The sequence below is a fragment of the Nansenia antarctica genome (genome assembly GCF_963989245.1).
Source record: "Nansenia antarctica genome assembly, chromosome: 3".
Lineage (NCBI taxonomy): Eukaryota > Metazoa > Chordata > Actinopteri > Argentiniformes > Microstomatidae > Nansenia > Nansenia antarctica.
In genome coordinates this window covers 50,223,082-50,246,085 of record NC_137688.1, presented here as the reverse complement: position 1 = coordinate 50,246,085, position 23,004 = coordinate 50,223,082, and the positions used below count along the sequence as shown (strand labels likewise).

At 44.7% G+C, this 23,004-nt stretch overlaps 1 protein-coding gene across 1 annotated transcript; it reads left to right on the top strand.

Annotated features, from left to right (window-relative positions):
- The first annotated feature begins 14,481 nt into the window (after positions 1–14,481).
- On the top strand, positions 14,482–17,240 carry smim13 (small integral membrane protein 13). The gene is made up of 2 exons (XM_080526761.1): positions 14,482–14,957; positions 15,983–17,240. The coding sequence occupies exons 1-2, from the start codon at positions 14,846–14,848 to the stop codon at positions 16,171–16,173; spliced, it is 303 nt and encodes a 100-aa protein (XP_080382887.1). The 5' UTR covers positions 14,482–14,845; the 3' UTR covers positions 16,174–17,240.
- Positions 17,241–23,004: the final 5,764 nt, after the last annotated feature.

Genomic DNA, 23,004 nt, shown 5'->3' with positions numbered 1-23,004 from the left:
TTATTTTGAGTTGTTTTACTATGTTTTTAACTTATTATGTTTTAGTTTTTTTTACTCTGTAGCACTCTGAGATTCTTTTGAATGAAAAGTGCAATACAAATAAAATGCATTATTATTATTTATAGTTAATAACACTTTAGTTAGCTAGCTAAACTAGCAAAGTAGCCTGTTGTGTACCCAGGCTTGAGACAGGGTTTTATATTGTAGTAATATTAATGTAACTTAATTTACATTAAACTTACAGAAGATTCCTTGTTTGTAGCCCCTCTAAGTTGTAATGAGATCTGCCCCAATTACTGCACCCTGACAATATTTTAGTTTAGAATAAGGTTGGTAATTTAATGTCAAACTAGATGTATTCCTCTATTTCAGAGACCCACATCATCAGCAGTAAGTGTAAGTCTAATGATGGATCCAACTTCAGGTGAATGCAGCAGCAACCTGCCAAGAAAGCGGCATGGACAGCATCATCCACTGCTCTGATGATGGACAGCATCATCCACTGCTCTGATCATGGACAGCATCATCCACTGCTCTGATCATGGACAGCATCATCCACTGCTCTGATGATGGACAGCATCATCCACTGCTCTGATCATGGACAGCATCATCCACTGCTCTGTCATGGACAGCATCATCCACTGCTCTGATCATGGACAGCATCATCCACTGCTCTGATCATGGACAGCATCATCCACTGCTCTGTCATGGACAGCATCATCCACTGCTCTGATCATGGACAGCATCACCCACTGCTCTGATCATGGACAGCATCACCCACTGCTCTGATCATGGACAGCATCATCCACTGCTCTGATGATGGACAGCATCATCCACTGCTCTGATGATGACTCCAACTCAAACCTGGTGTCACCCCAAAACCTGGACTTATGGAGAACTTTGTTGAGGGCGGCAGAAATCAGAAAACATCTCCCAATTTTGGACCACACCTACCACCGGACTCCATACACCTACAGCTTTCACTGCCTTGTGGGCTAAATAAATGTAACTGTTCATCTGCCTCCGCCTCAGTGTCCTGCATTCGGGTCCACTCCCGTACAGAACGTAGGCTAACACACATTTTAAATGACAGCAATCCATACTTTAAGAGGGGATAAGGTATTAAACTACTAACAACAAGGTCCAACAAGGTCTATCACATCAAATAATAATCTAGGGATGTATAGTAATTAATTACTGTCTTTATCCAATCTGTGGTCCAAATGTTCTTTAAAGATATGCAAATTAACTCATATTTTAAGTAGATAATACATCATTTGCATATTTAAACAGAACATTTCTGAAAACTTGTAATACAAAAAATTATTGTCTCAATGTAAGTAATCAACTGGGTGATATCTATTAGGTGTTTTACCCATCAAAAAGTCCCCGGCCATATTCTGCTCCCCTTCGCGTCAGTCGCGCATAGCTCGGGCTGTGCTTGTGATAGAGACATGAGCCAGGTTAGCTTTATGCGCCTGGGTCTCCTGAACAAGTAGAGACCAACCCCGAGTCGATCAGAGCTTCCTACGCTGAGCTATGGTAACTTTCCCGCACCTACCGCACAATACCTCCGGAAAACCGCAAAAATTAGGCATTCATCGGTAGGGGGTAGGTGCGGTAAAGTTACCATAGCTCATCGTAGGAATCATTGATCGACTCGGGGTTGGTCTCTACGTGTTTAGGAGACTCAGGCGCATAAAGAACATGAAAGGGCTCATGTCTCTATCACAATCACAGCACAGCTAGGCGCGAATCATGCGAAGGGGAGCAGGATATGGCAGGGGACTTTTCTAGGCAAAACTCCGGTTTTGAAAAGAGCACTCCGTACCTTTACGAGGTGATAACTACTAATAAGCTGCCAATCCAAAAGGTCTATCATATCAAAACATAATCTAGGGATGTATAGGAATAAGAAAATCACATCTAGGATTTGCCCAGAATTTGGTAATGAAAAATGGTTTGGCCCAAGGACTATTAAGAGTAAGAATTGTCAACGGTTAGCCTTGATTTAACTCAAGCTACCACCCATCAATCAAAAACTCTGCTATCCCCCCCCAACCTCCTCCGTCCACGAGTTGGGCTGGGCTAAGCCCCGGATGGGTTAGGGTTAGGTTTCAAGATCCTAACAACACCTCTGTATAAGACTGTGTTTATCTAATTATTGAAAGTACAATTTAAATATAAAATACTGGAATGTGTCAGTATACACAAGGTGCAGTTGACAGGATGTTAAAGCACAAGGTAAACCCCAATGGCTGTCATTGAGAAACGGGTCCCTGCATTCTTTGATGGATCATGGCTTCACAGAAGTATATAACTTACCACTTGAATTCTAGACGAAATAGGTTGCAGACATTTCTAATAAAAGTTTCAAATAAAATTGTCTCAAAGACGATGTTCACTGTGGCCCAGAATTAACTTTCCCATAGAGTTTGGAATCTGTGACAAACTGCTGACTACATTGTAACTGATCAGCTTGAGTGGTTGTTCGAGATTTTTTTTTAGAAGACCCAAGTCGGAACTTCCGGTGGCATGCACTGATTGGTTTGACACCTGTATGAGGCTCCGTAAAATCTTTTATTTAAATCATCACTGACGGCTTAAATCGTATAATTTGTCGTGGCACAAGTTTATATAGTTTGTTTGTAGGTTACGTGTTCGAGAGCTAGTCGAAGATTATATTCTTAGACGCGAATGTGTACCCGCAGCAAACAAATGGATCCAGACGCCATGGCTAAACTTGTGAGAGACATTGTTTGCAAAGATGTCTCCCGTTTATCTGTCGAGTTATCTAAAGATAATGAACTCATTCGCAAGGAGATCTCCAATGCCAACGTGCTTGTTCGCAGGGAAATCTCGGATGGCTTAAACCTATCCAGGCGACTTTGCAGCGCCTAGAGGGTTCTCTCAATGAATGCAAAGTAAAAGTTCGAGACCTGGAGAATGCCGCCACGCTCACAGACGCACGCATTGATACGCTCGAAAAAAATTGCAAACTGCTCAAAGAAAAGAATGACATCCTGCTCCAGAAAACATCATCTTTAGAGTTTCATTCTAGGAAATTCAATTTGAAATTCATCGGATGTAAAGAGGGGATAGAGGAAGGGAGACCTACTGCGTTTGTCCAGGACCTCCTGCGAGAGCTGTTTGGAGAGGCTGGGACTGGCCCTGCGCCCCTGCTCTCCATTGCGCACCGGGTTGGACCACCGCGAGGGGAGAGGTGCCGTCCGCTCATCGCCAGGTTCCATAGTCTGGAGACTAAATCGACAGTCCAACGCTTGGCGGCCAAGAAAGCTGGCCAGTTGGCATACCGGGGGGATAAGATCAGCGTTTATCCGGACGTTCCTGACGGGTCGGCCTGTTTTTGTTCTGGTCACAACTCCACTGTATTTTGTGGAGCAAGGGAGGGTCAAAGAACCGTGCCCCTTTTTCTGTTCTGAGGGGCTGACCTTTATGTCGTTTTTATTTTTACTTTTCACGTTGTTTCGTTTTTTTGGGAGGGTTTTCTGTGGGGGGGGCTGTTTTGTTTATGTTAACTGTTTTGCTCAAGTCAAATCGCATGTAGAGACTACATTTTCATGTCTAATTTTTGAATTATGTCGTAGAGTAGGGCTGGTCACTTGTATTCTTCATATTAAAAGCATGATATCTATTAAAAGTATGCTATATATAATCTGGATACTAGGTCATGTCTCACATAAATAAGATACAAATCTGTTCTTGGAACATTAGAGGCCTACAGAAACCTACAAAAAGACGGGCACTTATCACCTCTGTAAAAAAAGAGGGTGTATCAATTTTGTTTCTGCAAGAAAGCCATCTAGATGATAATGGTATTAAGAAGCTTGAAAGGGTCTGGAATGGCCAGGTATTTGCCACAAACTACTCTTCTGCCAGTAGAGGTGTGGCCATTTTGGTTAGTAAAAATATCGTTTTCACACCTCTCATTTGTACTAAAGACAGTAAGGGGCGCTATGTGTTCCTCAAGGGGGTCATTCAAGGTAGGGAGTTCTCCTTTTTGAATATCTACTGCCCACCTGGCTACTCTCCTGATTTTTTATCAAATATCTTTGCCGAATTCACTGTACTGGCATCTGATGACCTAATTGTGGGAGGAGACTTTAATTGTCATCTAAACCCAGGGATTGATAAACTCCCCTCTAGCTCCTCCCCTCCATCTAGACAAGCTAAAATGCTTAACTCACTTTGTCAGGACAACGGATTCTCAGATGTCTGGAGGACACTCTACCCTAATGACCTAAAATTTACATTTTTTTCGCACTACAAAAGCTATAGCAGAATTGACTATTTTTTCATACCATCATCTAAATTATTTCTAATTTCCTCTTGCTCTATGGGTAACATTAAACTGTCGGACCACGCCCCAATTTTTATGGTGTACTCCCTAACAGAGGATAGGGCCTTGTACAAGATGGCGGCGCGCTACCCAATCGCGCGGCTCGGAGTGGCTTCTACACTGGTGTTTTTTTATGTTTGTAAGTACATTTGTATGTACACTTTTATTTTAGTACTTATAGGGAACAGTTGTGTAAATAGTACCTACAGCAGACTTATTAGAAATCGGCACGCAAAACGACAAGACAGTTACAGCGGAGTTTCTAAAGCAACACAGGATATATAACGAGATAGCCCGTGTACCGGGCGAACCTTGGTTCTCAGTCCCCTCCCTGAGGCGGAAGCGACGGAGGCGAGATCGTAAACAACCCCGAGGCCGCAGGGGAGGCCTGTTAGCAAGGCTAAGGAGAAACCCAAACAAGCTAGCTCTACCAAGCATTTTCCTCTCTAACGTCAGATCCCTGACGAATAAGATGGATGAACTGAGACTACAGGTGGCCAAAAACAGCATCGTAGGGGATAGCTGTGTGATTATTCTGACCGAAACCTGGCTAAATGACAACATTGTGGACGCTACCGTTAGCTTAGAGGGCCGAACGCTACATCGCGCTGACCGAACGGAGCGTAGCGGGAAGTCAAGAGGAGGTGGGATCATAATATCGACGAAGGATAGCTGGTGCTTAAACACGAAAACTGTAAGTAGCCACTGCTCCCCAGACCTAGAATACTTGACTGTTAAATGCCGACCCACATACCTGCCTAGGGAGTTTAACGCGGTGCTAATTACATGTGTGTATATAGCGCCTAGCTCAGACAGCAAAGTAGCATTGGTGCGACTATATGACGTCATTAGTAGCCAACAAAGTACTGATCCACAGGCTATTCACATCATAGCGGGGGACTTTAATCATGTCGACCTGAAGGCAGTACTACCCAAGTTCTACCAGCATGTAAAATGTGCAACGAGAGGAGAAAAAACACTGGATAAGGTATACACCAACATCAAACGTGCTTACAAGGCTAGTCCGCTAGCTCATCTAGGCATGTCTGACCATGTGTCAATCCTCCTGATTCCTGCATACACTACAATGGGGAAAAGTGCTCCCACCACCACTAAGACTGTCAGAACCTGGCCAGAAGGGTCCGCTCCACTGCAGATCTGCCTAAATGACACCCTATGGCAGGAATATGAGCATGAGGACCTGGAACAGTACACGTCGTCGGTTCTGAACCACATAGTGAACTGCACCAACTCAGTCACCGTGGACAAACGGGTCCGGGTCTACCCCAACACGAAGCCATGGATGACTGGGAAGGTCCAAAAACTGATAAATGAGAGGGACAACGCCTTCTTCGCAGGGAAGCGCACACCGCTGTACAGCTCCACCAGGGCCAACCTAAAGCGCGGCATCAAAGCGGCCAAGGCAGAGCACAGAGAGAAGATTGAGGAATGCCTCCTGAGCAACGACTCCAGGCGGATGTGGCAGGGGGTTCAGCAGATGACAAACTTCAGAGCCAACAGGCTCACAGCCGCAGAGGACGACCCCCTGCTGGCGGGAAAGCTGAACACCTTCTACGCCCGGTTCGACGAGGGGCGAACGGAGGTAACCACAACACAAACACCACTCTCTCCAGCTCTCAGCAGCCTCACCCTCACAGAGCACGAGGTGAGACGCGTACTGAAGGCGGTGGACCCCAGGAAAGCCTCGGGGCCGGATGGCGTCCTGGGACGGGTGCTGAGAGACTGCGCCGACCAGCTGGCCGGGGTTTTCACCAACATCTTTAACCAGTCCCTGTCCCAGGCCACCGTCCCACCCTGCCTGAAAACCTCAACTATCATCCCAGTCCCGAAGAAAAGCACGGTGAGCTGCCTAAACGACTACCGCCCGGTGGCACTCACACCAATCATCATGAAGTGCTTCGAGAAACTAGTCCGGGCCCACATACTCACACGCCTCCCGCCCAACCTGGATCCATACCAGTTCGCCTACAGAGCCCACAGGTCCACAGAGGACGCCATAGCGACGACTCTCCACGCCACTCTATCCCACCTGGAGAGGGGAAACAGCTACGCGAGACTGCTCTTCGTGGACTTCAGCTCCGCCTTCAACACCATCCTTCCAGACAGGCTAGTGACCAAACTACTAGACCTAGGTCTATCACACTCTATATGTGCGTGGATCAAGGACTTCCTGACCGACCGCCCCCAGAGGGTGCGGGTGGGCCCCCACACCTCCACAGCCCTCAGCCTCAGCACTGGGTCACCCCAGGGCTGCGTGCTAAGCCCCATCCTCTACAACCTCTACACCCACGACTTCACCCCCGTCCACCCCAGCAACTACATCGTAAAGTTTGCAGATGACTAGGGCTGCAACTAACGATTATTTTGGTAGTCGACTAATCTGTCGATTATTTTTTCGATTAGTCGCGATTAGTCGTGTGGCTTTTCGCTGCGCGTAAATGGCGACGCAGAAGCATAAATCCGGCTTAACTAGCTATCTAACCTAACGTTACGCCAAGCTACAGCTGCTCACAGAGCTAGTTGATTGGCTAGCTAGCATTGCTGGCTAGACTACAGACAGCTCACGTTAGTAGGCTACGCTTGGCGCTGTTTATCTTACAGACAGCTCGCTGGTGGACTCAACATAATTGAAATAGCATTCACTTATCAAGCATCATTCATGATCATCCACCATGACTACCTGGTATTTTAATAGCGACCACCCCTCACTTCATTTCATCTCGCGTTCTCCTGGCTTCAACATGGAAAACCCCTGCTACGTAACGTTACATACAAGCGCCTCTGTCTGTCACATGCGTGCCACAGAGCAAATAAATTAATAGCACAAACGCTCATAGCATGTACAGCCCTGTCCATGAGACGTTGTTTTCCAACATGTAACAGTAAAGCTAACATAAACATTACGACCCTAACAATATAACGTTAGCCAGTTGGCTAACAACGTTAGCTAAAACTTACCCAGCTGATTCTTGCATGGCTCCCGTTTAAAAAAAAAAAAAAACGTTTTTTAAAAATATATTTTTTTATGCGATTAGTCGACAACAACATTTCACGCCGACGAATTTTCGTAATCGATTAGTCGTGACTAATCGACTAATCGTTGCAGCCCTACAGATGACACCACCGTGGTGGGATGTATCTCGGGGGGGGACGAGGCGGCGGACAGGGATGAGGTAGAGCAACTGAGCAAGCTGTGCAAGGTTAACAACCTGCTGCTAAACAAGTCAAAGACCCAGGAATTCATCGTAGACTTCAGGAGGAAAAAGTCCGAGATCCAGCCCCTGCTCATCGACGGAGAGAGCGTGGAGAGAGTCTCAACCCTCCGATTCCTGGGACACAACATGCGGGATGACCTGGCCTGGAAGGACAACACTAAAGGCACCATCAAGAGGGCACAACAGCGGCTATACACCCTGAGATGCCTCAGGAAACAACACAACAAGCAGGAGATACTGGTGGCCTTCTACCACGGCGCAGTGGAGAGCATCCTCACCTACGTCATCTCCAACTGGTTCCACAGCTGCACAACAGCGGAGAGAAACGAGCTACAGAGAGTCGTGAGAACAGCACAGAAGATCACCGGCGCCCCCCTCCCCTCTCTGGAGGAGCTGTACAACACACGCTGTCTCAGGAGGGCCTCCAAGATCTCCAAGGACCCGACCCACCCTGGGCACGTACACTTTGTCAAGCTGCCCTCGAACAGGAGGTACAGGACCCCGGCCGCTAAGACAAACAGACTGAAGGACTGCTTCTACCACAGGGCCGTCAAGGCCCTGAACACAGAAAAGGCCTAAGTTCTGGGCCCAGGACAGTCCGGACGGATTGTATGGCAGCTAGTGCTGAGGCACAAACATGTACATTTTCAAGCCTGCAAACTGTGACACTTTAAAATAATGTGAAAAAATACTTTTTGTGCAATATGACAACCCTAGTTGACTATCTGTGCAGTATAGTACAGTGGATTGTGTACATAGCCTTTATTGATGTAAACCAGCTCCTTACCTTCTTGTGATTTTATGCATCTATGCTTTTTCTAAAATGTGTTTTCTTTTTCCTTTCCTAACACCAGGGGAGCCACCCCTCCTAAATTTCGTTGTTTGGTACCTGTACTGTAGCAATGACAAAATAAAGTCCATTCCATTCGTTTAGGCGCTTGAGATTTAAACCCTCTATATTGAATGATAACCAGTTTATCTCTTATTTTACTTCAGAATTTAAGATTTTCTACTCCATCAATTCACTTTCTATGAATAATCCCTCTATTCTATGGGAAACCTGCAAAGCATTCTCTAGAGGTTTGATTATGTCATTTGAGGCTTCTAGAAGACGTAAAAAGAATGAACAGTGTAAACTTCTTGAATCTAAACTAACAGATCTAGAGAAATCCTATGTATTAACCCCAAGTGCAAATGTACTTCGGGAAGTGACAGCCACTAGAGCTGCACTAAACACCCTACTTATTCAAGATGCTGAACACTCCCTCAAATATGTATGCAGGAAATGTATGAATCTGGGGACAAGCCTGGAAAGCTTCTTTCTAATCTTACCAAAAAGAGGGCTAATTCTCAAACCATCACCTCAGTGATAAGTCATGAGGGAGCTAGATCCTTTGACTCCAAAACTATCAACAGGGAGTTTGCATTGTTCTATAGCAATCTCTACAAATCTGAACAACCTGACGATGCCCCTACCCTCATGAACGCTTTCTTTTCCAATTTAAAACTTCCACAAGTAACCGGCGAGCAGAAATTACAACTAGACGCCCCAATCGCAAGAGAGGAGGCACTGTGTGCCTTGAATTCTATGTCCTCTGGTAGGGCCGCAGGGCCCGATCAGATTGGCTGTGAATTGTATAAAGAGTTCAGCCACATTCTTTTAGACCCACTCCTAGCAATGTTAAACCACTCATTTGAAAATGGCATCTTACCACACTCTCTCAGAGAGGCTAACATCTCCCTTACTTAAAAAAAAGGGAAATGCCCTGAGAAATGTGCTTCATATAGACCTATCGCTCTACTCAACTCCGACCAAAAATTATTGTCTAAAATCCTAGCCTTGCGTCTAGAAAAAGTTTTACCCCATTTGATTAAGGCGAGGCTACCCCCCTCAAAACGCAATTTCCCATTTTTCCCCGATTTTGAGATGAGTTGCTCTTTTGCCTCCTAAACATGTTTTCTTTCATATTAGTGACAATACAACGTCGACAAAAACACATTTGGTTGTTTATTTTACTTGATTGTGGTGCATGCGTCCGTAAAATCCTCATAAATTCGCCAAAAGTTAGTAGTTTACGCACAGCGTTACCGAAACGGCTGCTGTCTGAAATACATCAAGCCTGGCCTTGTTTGAAAGATGTGTTTCTTCTGCTCAAAATGGCCGTTTCCAAAATTTACAACGCCCCTTGTATCAGCAACCAATCACTAAAATAGAGAGGTTGCATTCTTTTAGAATACGCGATTCTATTGGTTGATGCGAAAATTCTCGAATGTGATTGGTTGTCGTGTCCCATGTGACGCGGAAGGCGGAACTAGCCTCTCCACTCAGCCGTTTAACATTGGCGACCTACTGAACTTTAGGCTCACGTTTGGGACACTTCCTATGTAGCCAGGGGCACAAAAAAAGACACACGCCATCACTGGGATGCCAGCTTTCATCCAAAAGTGATTTCAAGTCTCTAGCCCAATTTATCACCAAACAGCGCTCAATTTAGTCACTCACTATTCGCCTCCCCACTCAGCCGTTTAACATTGGCGACCTCCGGAAGTTTAGGCTCACTTTTGGGACACTTCCTATGTAGCCAGGGGCACAAAAAAAGACACACGCCATCACTGGGATGCCAGCTTTCATCCAAAAGTGATTTCAAGTCTCTAGCCCAATTTATCACCAAACAGCACTCAATTTAGTCACTCACTGTGACCCACCGTTTAACATTGGCGACCTCCTGAACTTTAGGCTCACTTTTGGGACACTTCCTATGTAGCCAGGGGAACAAAAAAAGACACACACCATCAGTGGGATGCCAGCTTTCAGACAAAAGTGATTTCAGATCTCTAGCCCAATGTATCACCAAACAGCACTCAATTTAGTCACTCACTACCCCTCCCCCACTCAGCCGTTTAACATTGGCGACCTCCTGAACTTTAGGCTCACTTTTGGGACACTTCCTATGTAGCCAGGGGCACAAAAAAAGACACACGCCATCACTGGGATGCCAGCTTTCATCCAAAAGTGATTTCAAGTCTCTAGCCCAATTTATCACCAAACAGCACTCAATTTAGTCACTCACTACCCCTCCCCCACTCAGCCGTTTAACATTGGCGACCTCCTGAACTTTAGGCTCACCTTTGGGACACTTCCTATGTAGCCAGGGGAACAGAAAAAGACACACACCATCAGTGGGATGCCAGCTTTCAGCCAAAAGTGATTTCAAGTCTCTAGCCCATTGTATGGCTATAACTCAAATTCAGGCTTCTCGGCCTAGGCACTTCAGGTCAGCCAGACAGGCTTCATCAAAGGTCGCAACTCTAGTGACAACACACGACGGTTACTCAACATCATTCAATTATGCCACAACTCCAACATCCCAGCCCTGGTGCTTTCCCTAGATGCAGAGAAGGCATTCGACAGAGTTGAATGGCCTTACTTATTCTCTACACCAGTGTTTCTCAACCCTCTCCTCGGGGCGCCCCAGCCGCTCCACATATTTGATCTGTTCCACCACCAGCTCACCTGATTCAACTAATCAAGTACAAACCTTTGTACTTGATTAGTTGAATCAGGTGTGCTGGTGGTGGAACAGATCAAATATGTGGTGCGGCTGGGGCGCCCCGAGGAGAGGGTTGAGAAACACTGCTCTACACTACAAGCATTTGGACTCGGAGATTACCTCATTAAGTGGATCAGAGTTCTTTATAACTCTCCACTAGCAGCAGTCCTGACAAATGGATTGCGATCAGACAACTTTGCACTCCACCGTAGCAATCGCCAGGGAGACCCACTGAGTCCGCTGCTTTTCAACATTGCGCTCGAACCTCTGGCACAAGCTATAAGACAAAACATCTCTATCTCTGGTATTTCCACTCAGAGCAGGGAGCACAAGATTTCTTTATATGCTGATGACATTTTGCTATTTTTATCACACCCCCAGTCCTCTGTCCCACACCTGACCAAGGTTATCTCCTCATTTGGCACCTTCTCAGGTTATAAAATCAACTTTGCCAAATCCGAGGCGATGCCTCTTGGATCTTTGAAATCTGTCCCTGATGTTGCTGAACCCTTACCTTTCCACTGGTCCCCTGATGGTTTTCTCTACCTGGGAGTGTATATAACACCCACATATGACCAATTGTATAAATGTAACTTTCCCCCTCTCCTACAGTCCATCAAAGCGGACCTTAATCGGTGGGCCCATCTACCTATTTCATGGCTAGGAAGGATAGCTCTTTTCAAAATGAGTATACTTCCCAAACTACTGTATCCCTTACAAATGCTCCCTCTGCTGTTATCAAATAAGGTAATCAAAGAAATTGAAGGCTGGCTGAGTGCTTTTATTTGGAGTAAGAGGAGGCCCAGGCTAAAACTGGCAAAACTTCAAATGGTAGGCACGGATGGGGGCTTAGATGTACCTAATTTAAGGTATTACCAGCTCGCCAGTCACCTTCGGGTGATGGCAACTTGGTTTAAACACGAGAAAGTGTCTATCTGGGTTGATATTGAGAGCTCTCAGTCGACATGCCCCTTATGGAACCTGCTTTTTGTTAAAGACCTTAAATCTATTAAAAAATGTTGCTCCAACCCTATCACTATAAGCACAGTTAAAGCCTGGCGTTCCGTCTGCAAGATAGAGGGCCGTTCTGATCTGACGTCTCCTCTCACTCCATTCCTGGACAATCCAGATTTCGAGCCAGGCCGCATTGACCAGACCTTCAAAAGATGGTACAAGCAGGGTATAACAAAATTGGGAGATCTGTTCGACAATATCTCTTTATTCTCCTTTACACAACTTCAACAATTTTTTCACCTTCAAAAATCTGATCAATTTAAATACTTACAAATCACCCAGTTTATTATTAAGGACACCACTCTAATGACTGATAATTCTATCTCTGTTTTGGAAGAGATGCTATCTCAACAACCCATCAGACGCATCAGCGCATTTTACAAAGCTCTTGCTTCGATAATATTATCTCCCCAAAATTCCCAGGCCATCAAACTGGCTTGGGAAAAAGATCTAGGGGTCACTTTTAATGAGGCGGAGTGGAAAGAAGTTTGGACCTACGCCAAAAAGATCTCAGTCTGTAATCGTACTAAATCCACACAATATAAAATCTTACACCGTATTCATGTAACACCTGCACTCAAAAATAAAATGGACAGCAACTCCTCACCACTCTGCTGCAAATGTAAATCCAATGTTGGTAATATCTTTCATTATTTCTGGTCTTGTCCAAAAATCCAAAGCTACTGGACTAATGTTGTTAATGAACTCTCAATTATGTTCAATGTCTCGGTGGGATTGGACCCTAGGTGTCTCATCCTTGGCACTCCGGAACGCCAGATCTTGAATGCCAAACACCAAAGGTTGTTCAACCTCTTAACATTTTCCGCAAGGAAAAACATTCTGCTATACTGGATAAAGGAAGCTCCCCCCTCCAAAAAATCTTGGCATAATATCATAATGGACTGCATTCCCAATGAATATATCACTTGCATGTTACACTCCAAGACGGACAGTTTCTACCAAACTTGGGACCCCTACTTAAAATATATTGGACCTGCCTTGTCATCTTCCTTACTGCAAGGTTTCCCCTAAGGATTCTTGCTTGGTAAATGTATGCACTATCTGACTCCAGGGTACTCGTTTGGTGGGGTTTTGGGTGGGTCGCTTTGGATGAAGGCCTATGCTAGACGACAATAATGTAATGTAATGATATCTACGTCCATACCTTAATTCTATTATAAATATATCTGAGTGACATGTTCTGTTTTTTTATTTTATTTATTATTGCTTTTATTTATTTTTATTTTCTCCAAACCCCTAGTGTATGTACTGTGACTGTTTACTGTATGTGCAGCGGGGGGTGGGGGGGGGTGGGGTGGGGGGGTTGATTGGGCTTCCACGGAGTCTTCACAGTTCCAGTGGTCCTGTCTGGGTTCTGTGGGGGTTTCAATCAACTCTGGGGTTCTTGCTGTGTATGTTTAATATTGTCCTTGTCGTTGTATTGTTTTGTTTGTGCCCTCTATATAAAATTGAAAACCCCAAATAAAAACAGTTAGAAAAAAAAGAAGACCCAAGTCATTTTAGATCTGAAATGTACATTCTCTTTTGGGAATGTCAGTAAACATTCCCACTTAAATGTATTGTCTGGACTTGCAGCCAAATTGTGAAGCATTGTTTTTTTTTCGTACAACAATTACAGGTTACAATTGTGAAGCATTATTGATGCTAATTAAATAATTTAAATTTAAATTGTGTTTAACTCTTCTTTGGTGTGACAAAATGAAATACAAACCCAGAAGTCATTGTTGACCTATGCGTCCTGCGCAATCCGGTTTCGCTTTTCGCCGTATTCGCGGCTTCAAAATAGCAGTGCGAGTTTGCAATGACATCGCTTCAACATTGATTTCAAACTCACCTGATCCGGTACCAGAGATGTATTGAAATCTTTGAATTTTATTTTTGCTCTGTACAGTCCATTAGTGTCCTACAGTGCAAATTGGGTAACTTGAGCTGTCTGGCTAGAGTAAATAGATTCAAACTCACCTGATATGTATTAGTCTTGAGGAGTAGATTGCTACCAGAGATCTTTTTATTATTATTATTATTATTATTATTATTAAATAGTTCTGTACAGCGCATTATTCTGGGGAAATACCATTTCAGAATAATAATTATGATATAAGAACAATTACAATCCCCTCTGGGGCAATATTATGCGGAATATTATATAGTTATGATTATTGTTAAGATGATGTATAAATCCAAAATAAAGTTGAACTTGGGTGCTCTTATTTTGAAGAAATCCTCCTTTACGTTAATTTACATTGACCGGAAGTAGATGGGCAGAGCTCAGAAAACACAGATGCTATGCTATAGCAGCTGTCACCAGTTTGGTGGTGGCTGTTCTCTCCTTGTGCGAATTTCGTCGTAACATATTTAATGTTGCAATTATGTAGATATGAAAGGCACTTTATCCATTACTGACAGTCGTCTATATCCATCATCCGTCCATGATTTGAGCATTACAAAGTGCTGTGTTGTCCTTTTGTAAGCAGCCAGCTTGGACCTATTCAGATAGCCGTGTATCAGCGGTGTCTCCGGATAACAAACCAGCTAGCTCAGCTAGCTACCTGAAACTATATATTGACGAGTAGTCATTATGTTTCTTGTAGTCCTCTGTGGCGAACATATTTATACTGTCTTTCCGCCAGTCTTAATTAACTAGTTGACTAGTTTGCTGGCCTATGTTTGCTTCTGTTTTGGTCAACGCAACGAAAACAATGTGGCAAAGCGTCGGTCTGACAGTGCTGGTCATCCTGTCCACCCTCCTATGTGTGCTGCTCTTCATGCTGTTCGGTAAGTTAGCCGTCAATGTAGCCAGTATGATGGCTGATTTATGTTAAGTTGAGTTTGGCTTCCATATGTCAAATACATTTGAGGACCATGACGTCTTATCTTTCTTTGACAGCTGCTTAACTTATTTGGTGCTAACATTAGCTTCTTGTTACGCAACAACAAAGTGCTCAGACTGAGTCGAGCTGCCTGTTGTCTTGTGTTCAGACTGAGTCGAGCTGCCTGTTGTCTTGTGTTCAGACTGAGTCGAGCTGCCTGTTGTCTTGTGTTCAGACTGAGTCGAGCTGCCTGTTGTCTTGTGTTCAGACTGAGTCGAGCTGCCTGTGTCTTGTGTTCAGCTACACGTCGACGATGCTGTTAATCGTTTTTTTAGCTGACAGTTTGGGTGCAGCTCGGCCATTCATCTGACAGTAAACAAAGAACAATTAACGCCAACTTGCTGAGGGGAGTATGCTAGTTTGCAAAAAGAAACAACATTGGAAGCTTTTAGTAAAGCCCCACATAGTAGAATTGTTTACATTTTAATCAAGAGTCCACACATTTCCTTATAGCACACTCTGGCCCATACCACTAGGTATTGTGGTTATTTCTGCTTGAGCAGTGTCCACTCTCTTTACCCAACTGAATTTTGTTACAACATCAAGACCAAAAGTCATTCTCTATTTTTATCCTGTACAGAGGGAGGGCCTAACTGACTCAGTCCGTATGGCGTGACAGTTAGGTTATCGTCATATCTCTGATCTCTGTCTCATATCTCTAGTCTGACTTTTAACCCTCTCACTGTCTAGCATAGCCTCATGGTGCATTCAAGTGCTCCTTGAAAATTCAGAGCTTCCCACCATGATTTAGTTTGGAATTCTCTAATTGGCTAATTCCGTGATGGCTCAGAGTAGGGAAACACAGAGATCTCAATAGCGCATTAGTTTCCTATTTCCGAATAATAGCACATGAAAGCAGCAACTTCCCAACTGTCACGCTTTTAATGAACGCAATGAATTGCAAACCTTGTTTTCACTCTCGCCCTTCAGGTTGGTATGTCGTCTGGCAGCTCTTCCTGTCTAAGTTCAAGTTCCTGCGGGAGCTGTTGGGTGACGCGGGGTCTCCGCAGGCTGAAACCCAACCGTCCGAATCCAAGAGCGAACGCACCGCTCCCCCGGCCACACGCCAGCGGCCCAAGACCGCCCGCCAAAGGATGGTCCCTCCTGACAGCACTACATAGACCACCCATCCCTTGTCCGTCACACTTAGACCTGCTATTCACCAAAACCCCAAGCTCCACTAGGAATCACTAAATGTCAGATTTATTTTCAACACCCCCCCCCGCCACACTGCACTACCTAAGGACCTACCTGTGATGCTCAAGACTCCTCCTCCTCAACCTTCTGCCCCAAGACGGGGCACCCTCCTCTTCTAAGCATATCAGGCATAGCTGCCGATGTTAAAGGGACAAGCCATCAAATCATGGGACATTCTGTATGCCACTTGTTTCAAGTTCAGGTGTGTGTTTTAGCTGTGTACAGTATATATGTGTTGAGCAGCATGCTAGGGGTCTCCCCCCTCCCCGGCTTTCACTGACACTGAGACATGGTCGGCTCTTATTGGCTGCCCGGCTGCTGACGTGTCCTGCGTGGAGAACAGGTTGCTCCATCACGCAACGACAGCTGAGAGAGTGAGAATTCGCTGTCATGACGACATGTTTGTGTACGTTTGAGAATATTTGAGTGTGTGTGTGTGTGTGTGTTTATAGCAAAGCCTTCTCTGACAAATATAGACAAACAACAACTGTTAGCCTATATAAAATGGGCTCATCTGTTAAAACATTTACTTTCAGAAGTGAAACTCTAGCAGGACAAAAACTGAACGATGTATAACTGACAACATGTTAAAATTTACTTTAGTTGTAATGACAAAAGGTGCAATGTTTTTTCCAATGTTGTTGGTCTGAACCCCCCTGTGACAGAGGGTTTCACCATAAAAGACTGTACGCCCGGAGCCCTCCGGGATGGTGTTTAACAGATTAACCCATCGCTAGCCTGGCACCTGGAGGTGCCATCTGGGCTTGTTGCTGCAGTGAAATGCTCTCCCTACTGGCGTCTGAGCCTCATCCTGTGCCCTGTGCCTCTGTATCGGTGCCTGTCTAGACGGCACCCCTGTATTTCCTTACATGGCTTCTGTACCACGTATATATTAGCCAACATTGCAAAACAAGTCAATTCTTTATGTAGGCTTAATGGTTTTACATTGTGATGGTTGACATTTCAGTTTGTTTTTGGCTATGGCTGTAATTTACCTATATAATACATTTATTTCTTACAAAAATGGTCTCTCTCTCTCTCTCTCTGCAAAGAAATGCAACTTACATTACATGGCACTAAACCAATAAATGTTCAGTAAGGAATGCAGTGTTCTGAGGTGGTGACAGTTAGCACATTCTTAGGTGAGATTCAGTGAGTTTGGGTTGAGGTCATACCACTGACAGTGTGTTCTTGTTGCTAGGACACATCAGAACCTATGAGGTAATCTCTCTTGTCCTTCTGAATATAAACCTTGGCCTGTGATAGAATAGAATAGATCCTATTATCTTTACACTTGTGCGTAATAATAATCCTTACAGTGACTGGACACAGGGTGGCAGTGTTGCCCTAGACGACAGAGAGAGAAACTGATGTCGAAGCCTTTGTCAAAGTCATGTTTTTAAGACCTAACAGGATGATCATTGAATGTTATTACTGAAAGTCCAAATTCTCTCATTGGAATGTAACTTGCATGATAAATATATAAATAATATAATAAATAAGGAGGACCCTTTCAAACTATTGGGAACTAGGATACATTTTTTAAATTTTGGATCAAACAACTGAATTAGAGGACCTGAAACATAAACAACATAGTCTTCCTACACTGTCTACACATACATCTCCACCGAGACTGCAATCATGCACCATAGAACAAAAGAAATGTGAAGATGCAATTGGAACAACTGCATTGTTTACCCTGTGCAGAAACGATACGCTGCAGTAGGACATTGAAACGTCAAGCCTCCAGCTGCAGTCATCCATCTTCTCACATACCACAGATGCTGATCATAGGGACCATAGTTTACTTTGAAGCAAACGGAGTTCGTGTTTTACTCATACAGTACTTTTATGTAAACACTAATGAAGGAACGCTCCTCTCAGATAATCTGCCACAGTGCATCATGGGAGCTACTGTCTGCAGCTGGGCCATGTTAAAGAGAGGGGGCCACGCTCAGCACAAGAAGCTGTAATTTCAGAGCCTGCAAATACTTTACAGGAAATGATTGTGGTGAGCCAAGGAAATGACATCGCCACTCTACCACTTTTCTAAAATTCTATATATAGAGCTCTGAGCCAGGCTTGCTCTTCCACTCCCTCCTGCGCTTGTCTGGAAGCATTACACATCGTTTCCATCGAAAAAAGACGTTGTGTGGTTTTTCACTCAACAGACAGGTGAACGTAATAGCCGACTCTCGTCAGCGGCTGACCAGCTCCCTTGTGTAACCGAGCACCTGTTTAGTGTTTCCCGTCAGGGCTAGACAGTCTCACTTAGGAACATAGACAACTGCTCCCGGGGGGAACACAGCACACAGCCTAATCTCTCTGCCCGAGCACCTAGTCTGTGTGAGTCAGGGGAGGCTGGTGGAGGTAGACATCGGAAGACAGGCTTTTTAAAAATATTTTTGTGTTTGTCACTGTCGCTTATTGCATTACAATGAGCCCATCCTCCGATTTCTACTTCCACCAACCTCCCCTGCTGAGCACCTAGCCTGTGTGAGTGACCAAGTGTGAACTAGTACCGCAAGGAACAAAATAACCTGGAAGCCCTAATAGCAATTAAACAGAGGGTAAATGCATCTTCAATTGTCATCCCCAGGGCTAGGGCCTAAATCAGCCTACCGTATGTACCACACCCACCCGCTCACCCCCAAGTCATAAATGTCTGCCTCTGGGTTTGCGGTGAACCATAGACAGACTTTTATGAGCTGTTTGGCAAGATCCCCCCTCTCCTCCTCCTCCACCCCACCTAATCCCAGACCCAGACAAAAGCTGCAGCCCCCCCCCCCCCCAACACACACACACACGCGCACACACACGCACACGCACACGCACACACACACACACACACACACACACACACACACACATACACATACACATACACATACACATACGCATACGCACACGCACACGCACACACTCACTCACACACACACACACACACACACACACACACACACACACAGGGGGGGTGAGTTCAGTTCAGCACTATCTGTCCTGGGAGTGTCTCTGCCAGGGCCTGATATAGCTCATTGATTCATCAAGCTCTCTCCTCCAGGCCTCTCCACAGCGTTACGTTGTTGAACTCAGCCAACAAGGCCCATTTCTCTGCTCTGCCGGGCCTCGTTCGGAAGCCACACAATGTTCCTGGATGCCATTATTAGCTGAGGATAAATCTGAGAGATTCTTGTCAGTTGGGACCTGGAGACTTTGCGGAGAATGACATCCCTGATTTACCGCCGTCTCTATCTGCTGCTGATGTTAAATGAGAAACCTCTGAAAGCCATTCCGCTGCGGATTCCTTTCTCCCTCACCCCCCCTGGGAGAGCGCTGTACAGAATGCCAGGGATAATAAAACCCTTGATTGCCTTGTAAGTGCCAGTAGTGTGTGTCCTCTTCATGAGATTTTCGGATTGGGAGCTGACAATGTGGTGAGGGGTGAGCTGAGCGGGGTGGGGGGGGGGTGTCTGTGGACATGAGGGGGCAACCTCCTCCACACTGCCTCTCCAGAACCTTCTATCGCTCGTAGAGAAAAGCGTTCTGCCTAGGCCCTAGAACCTAAAAACGTTCTCGGCTTAAGCCTGTATTAGAACCCTTTTTGATTCTAGGTAGAGCTCGTTTTTTTTCTTCTAAGAATGTACTGTGTCTAGACCCACAACTCTTTAGAGAAATGCTATGTTTCTCTCTGACTATAATGACAGAGAAGAACGGAGGTCGGGCAGAATGAAGGACATAGGAAAATGAAACAATGGCTGTTTTGATGTGTTCTAGGGCACATGTGCGTACAGTACACACCCAAACCACAGTACCTTTCATACAAGGCTGTATTGCATGGCATTCATTCTTCTACAACAGCATGTTTGGATACTGGATTCTGATTGGCTAGCAACATTGGTAAATACCCCAACTCCCTTCAGTTCAGACCGCATTTCCAGTATCGATGCGCCTCCCAATCACTCTGATTAAGAACACCTGTGCTGACCTATAATGCAATCGTTGATCTTGTTTATGGGACTATATTCTGTGGCGGAAGGATACATGTATATGTATTCTGAAACGATTAATGATTGTAAATAAATGAATTTAATGTTACAACTGTGTATTTTTTATATTATGTGGTAGCTTTTGTAGAAAAGCAATTTACCATTCGAGGGCGGGGGCTGTGGAGACATTTACCACTGGTACTCGGCTTCGCCTCGTGCCACAACCCTGTACCAGTGGTAAATATCTCCACAACCCCCTTTCTCTCATGGTAAATTGCTTACATACTTGATGTTCCGTCTCCCTGTGTCCTCCCTCTTGCCCACCATGTCATAAAGGATGTTCCACTAGCAACCATTAAGAATGGTCATTTAGCATGGGGCACCTTTCCACTGGCCCTGCTTAATGCTTACCATGAAATCCTTTTAACTCGGCCTTTCACCCCCCCCCCCCCTCGAGGGCTAAAAATGGTCTGAGAACGCTTTATTAAATATGACACTGGAATATCATGTCAGGATCCAAGAAGATAAGAGAAGGGGAGGGGAGGGGGATGGGGGGTGAAATGTAATCTGAATGATTTACATTAACTATGTCCACATGTTCAACATATAACTACGGTACTGTATCTTAGATCATAGTTTTAAACTCTTTCTGAGTGGTCCACGATGCGATTTAAAAAAATCTGTATGTTGTGTATTGTTTAATAGCTGCGTTATTGTGGAGTGGCTCTAAAACAAATGAGCGATCGATCACTGTCTGTCTGTCTGTCTATCTATCTAGATAGATGTTGCCTTCATGGTCAAGCCTGACTGGTGTTTTTGCATGTGAACACATTGAGCAGTTCCACCCTCTAGACTATAATGGTATCCTTTTATCCCAACCACACCCAGCCCCTTTGAATGTGAGAGTTGAATACCAGGCTTTGGCTGTGAGTTTCAGTGTTTGTGCCAATGTTGCCTGCCATTCCTTCTGGTCTCCAGTTACTGCTCAATAATATCCATGCAAATGGCCCGTTTTTTTTTGTGTCCACCTGTTGGGGATGTAGTGTGTGTGTGTGTGTTTGTATTTGTGTGTGTGTGTGTGTTTGTATTTGTGTGTGTGTGTGTGTGTTTGTCTGTCTGTCTCGGTGTGTGTGTGTGTGTGTGTGTGTGTCTAAGACAAAGCATAGGTGAGCATTACGGAGCCAAGGTGTGTGTGTGTGTGTGTGTTTGTATTTGTGTGTGTGTGTGTGTTTGTATTTGTGTGTGTGTGTGTGTGTGTTTGTCTGTCTATCTCGGTGTGTGTGTGTGTGTGTGTGTGTGTCTGTATATCTAAGACAAAGCATAGGTGAGCATTACGGAGCCAAGGTCATGACCACTGTAAACAAAAGTGGCGCCCAGTCTTCTAGCCAGCAGATAACACACTTTATAAAAAGACACAGTTATATGGGTAAGAACAGTCCTTTACTTTGTCTGTTGAGAGCCCTACCCCCCTTTAAGAAAAGAGTGCGACATCAAACGATTTTACACAAATAACTGCCGTCATCTCCAGCAGTGGGGTGCGTCAACAATCTACAGGTGAAAATGAAACACAGGTCATCTCACCATAAGGTGCTTTATATGAAACAGGAATGTTACCAAAAAATATGTCCAGGTTACCCTAAAAAGCCACAGATATACAGTGTCTATATATTCATATCATTATTATAGAAAACGATCTAGAACCCAAAAAATAGAGCAAAGATATTTACAGAACAGAGAAAACAGTACTATTTACAACAGCCAAAACAAGAACTCTTTTACGATTAACAATGAGCAATATATATATATATACAGTATATCTCAAAAGTATATCTCAAAAGTGAGTACACCCTTTAGATTTTTGCAAATATTCTGTCATATCCTTTCAGGGGATAACACTATCTTAATGAAACTTTGATATAACTTAAAGTAGTCAGTGTGCTGCTTGAATAACAGTATAGATTTATTGTCCATTGAAAATTACTCAGTACACAGCTGTTAATGTCTAAACAGCTGGCAACAAAAGTGAGTACACCCCATAGTGAACATGTCTAAATTGTGCCCAAAGTGTCAATATTTTGTGTGACCACCATTGTTATCTAGCACTGCTTTAACCCTCCTGGGCATGGAATTCACCAGAGCTGCACAGGTTGCTTCTGGAATCTTCTTCCACTCCTCCATGACGACATCACGGAGCCCACGGATGTTGGACACCTTGCACTCCTCCACCTTCCTCTTGAGGATGCCCCACATGTGCTCAATTGGGTTTAGGTCTGGAGACATACTTGGCCAGTCCATCACCTTAACCTTCAGCTTCTTCAGCAAGGCCGTTGTCATCTTGGAGGTGTGTTTAGGGTCATTATCATGTTGGAAAACTGCCCTACGGCCCAGTTTCCGAAGAGAGGGGATCATGCTCTGCTGCAGGATGTCACAGTATATATTGGAATTCATGTATCCCTCAATGAAATGCAGCTCCCCAGTGCCGGCAGCACTCATGCAGCCCCAGACCATGATGCTGCCACCACCATGCTTGACTGTAGGCAAAACACATTTGTCTTGGTACTCCTCACCAGGGTGCCGCCACACACGCCGGACACCATCTGACCCAAACAGGTTTATTTTGGTCTCATCAGACCACAGGACATGGTTCCAGTAACTCATGTTCTTGGATTCATTGTCTTCAGCAAACTGTTTGCGGGCTTTCTTATGCATCGGTTTCAGAAGAGGCTTCTGTCTGGGGCGACGGCCATACAAACCGATTTGATGCAGTGT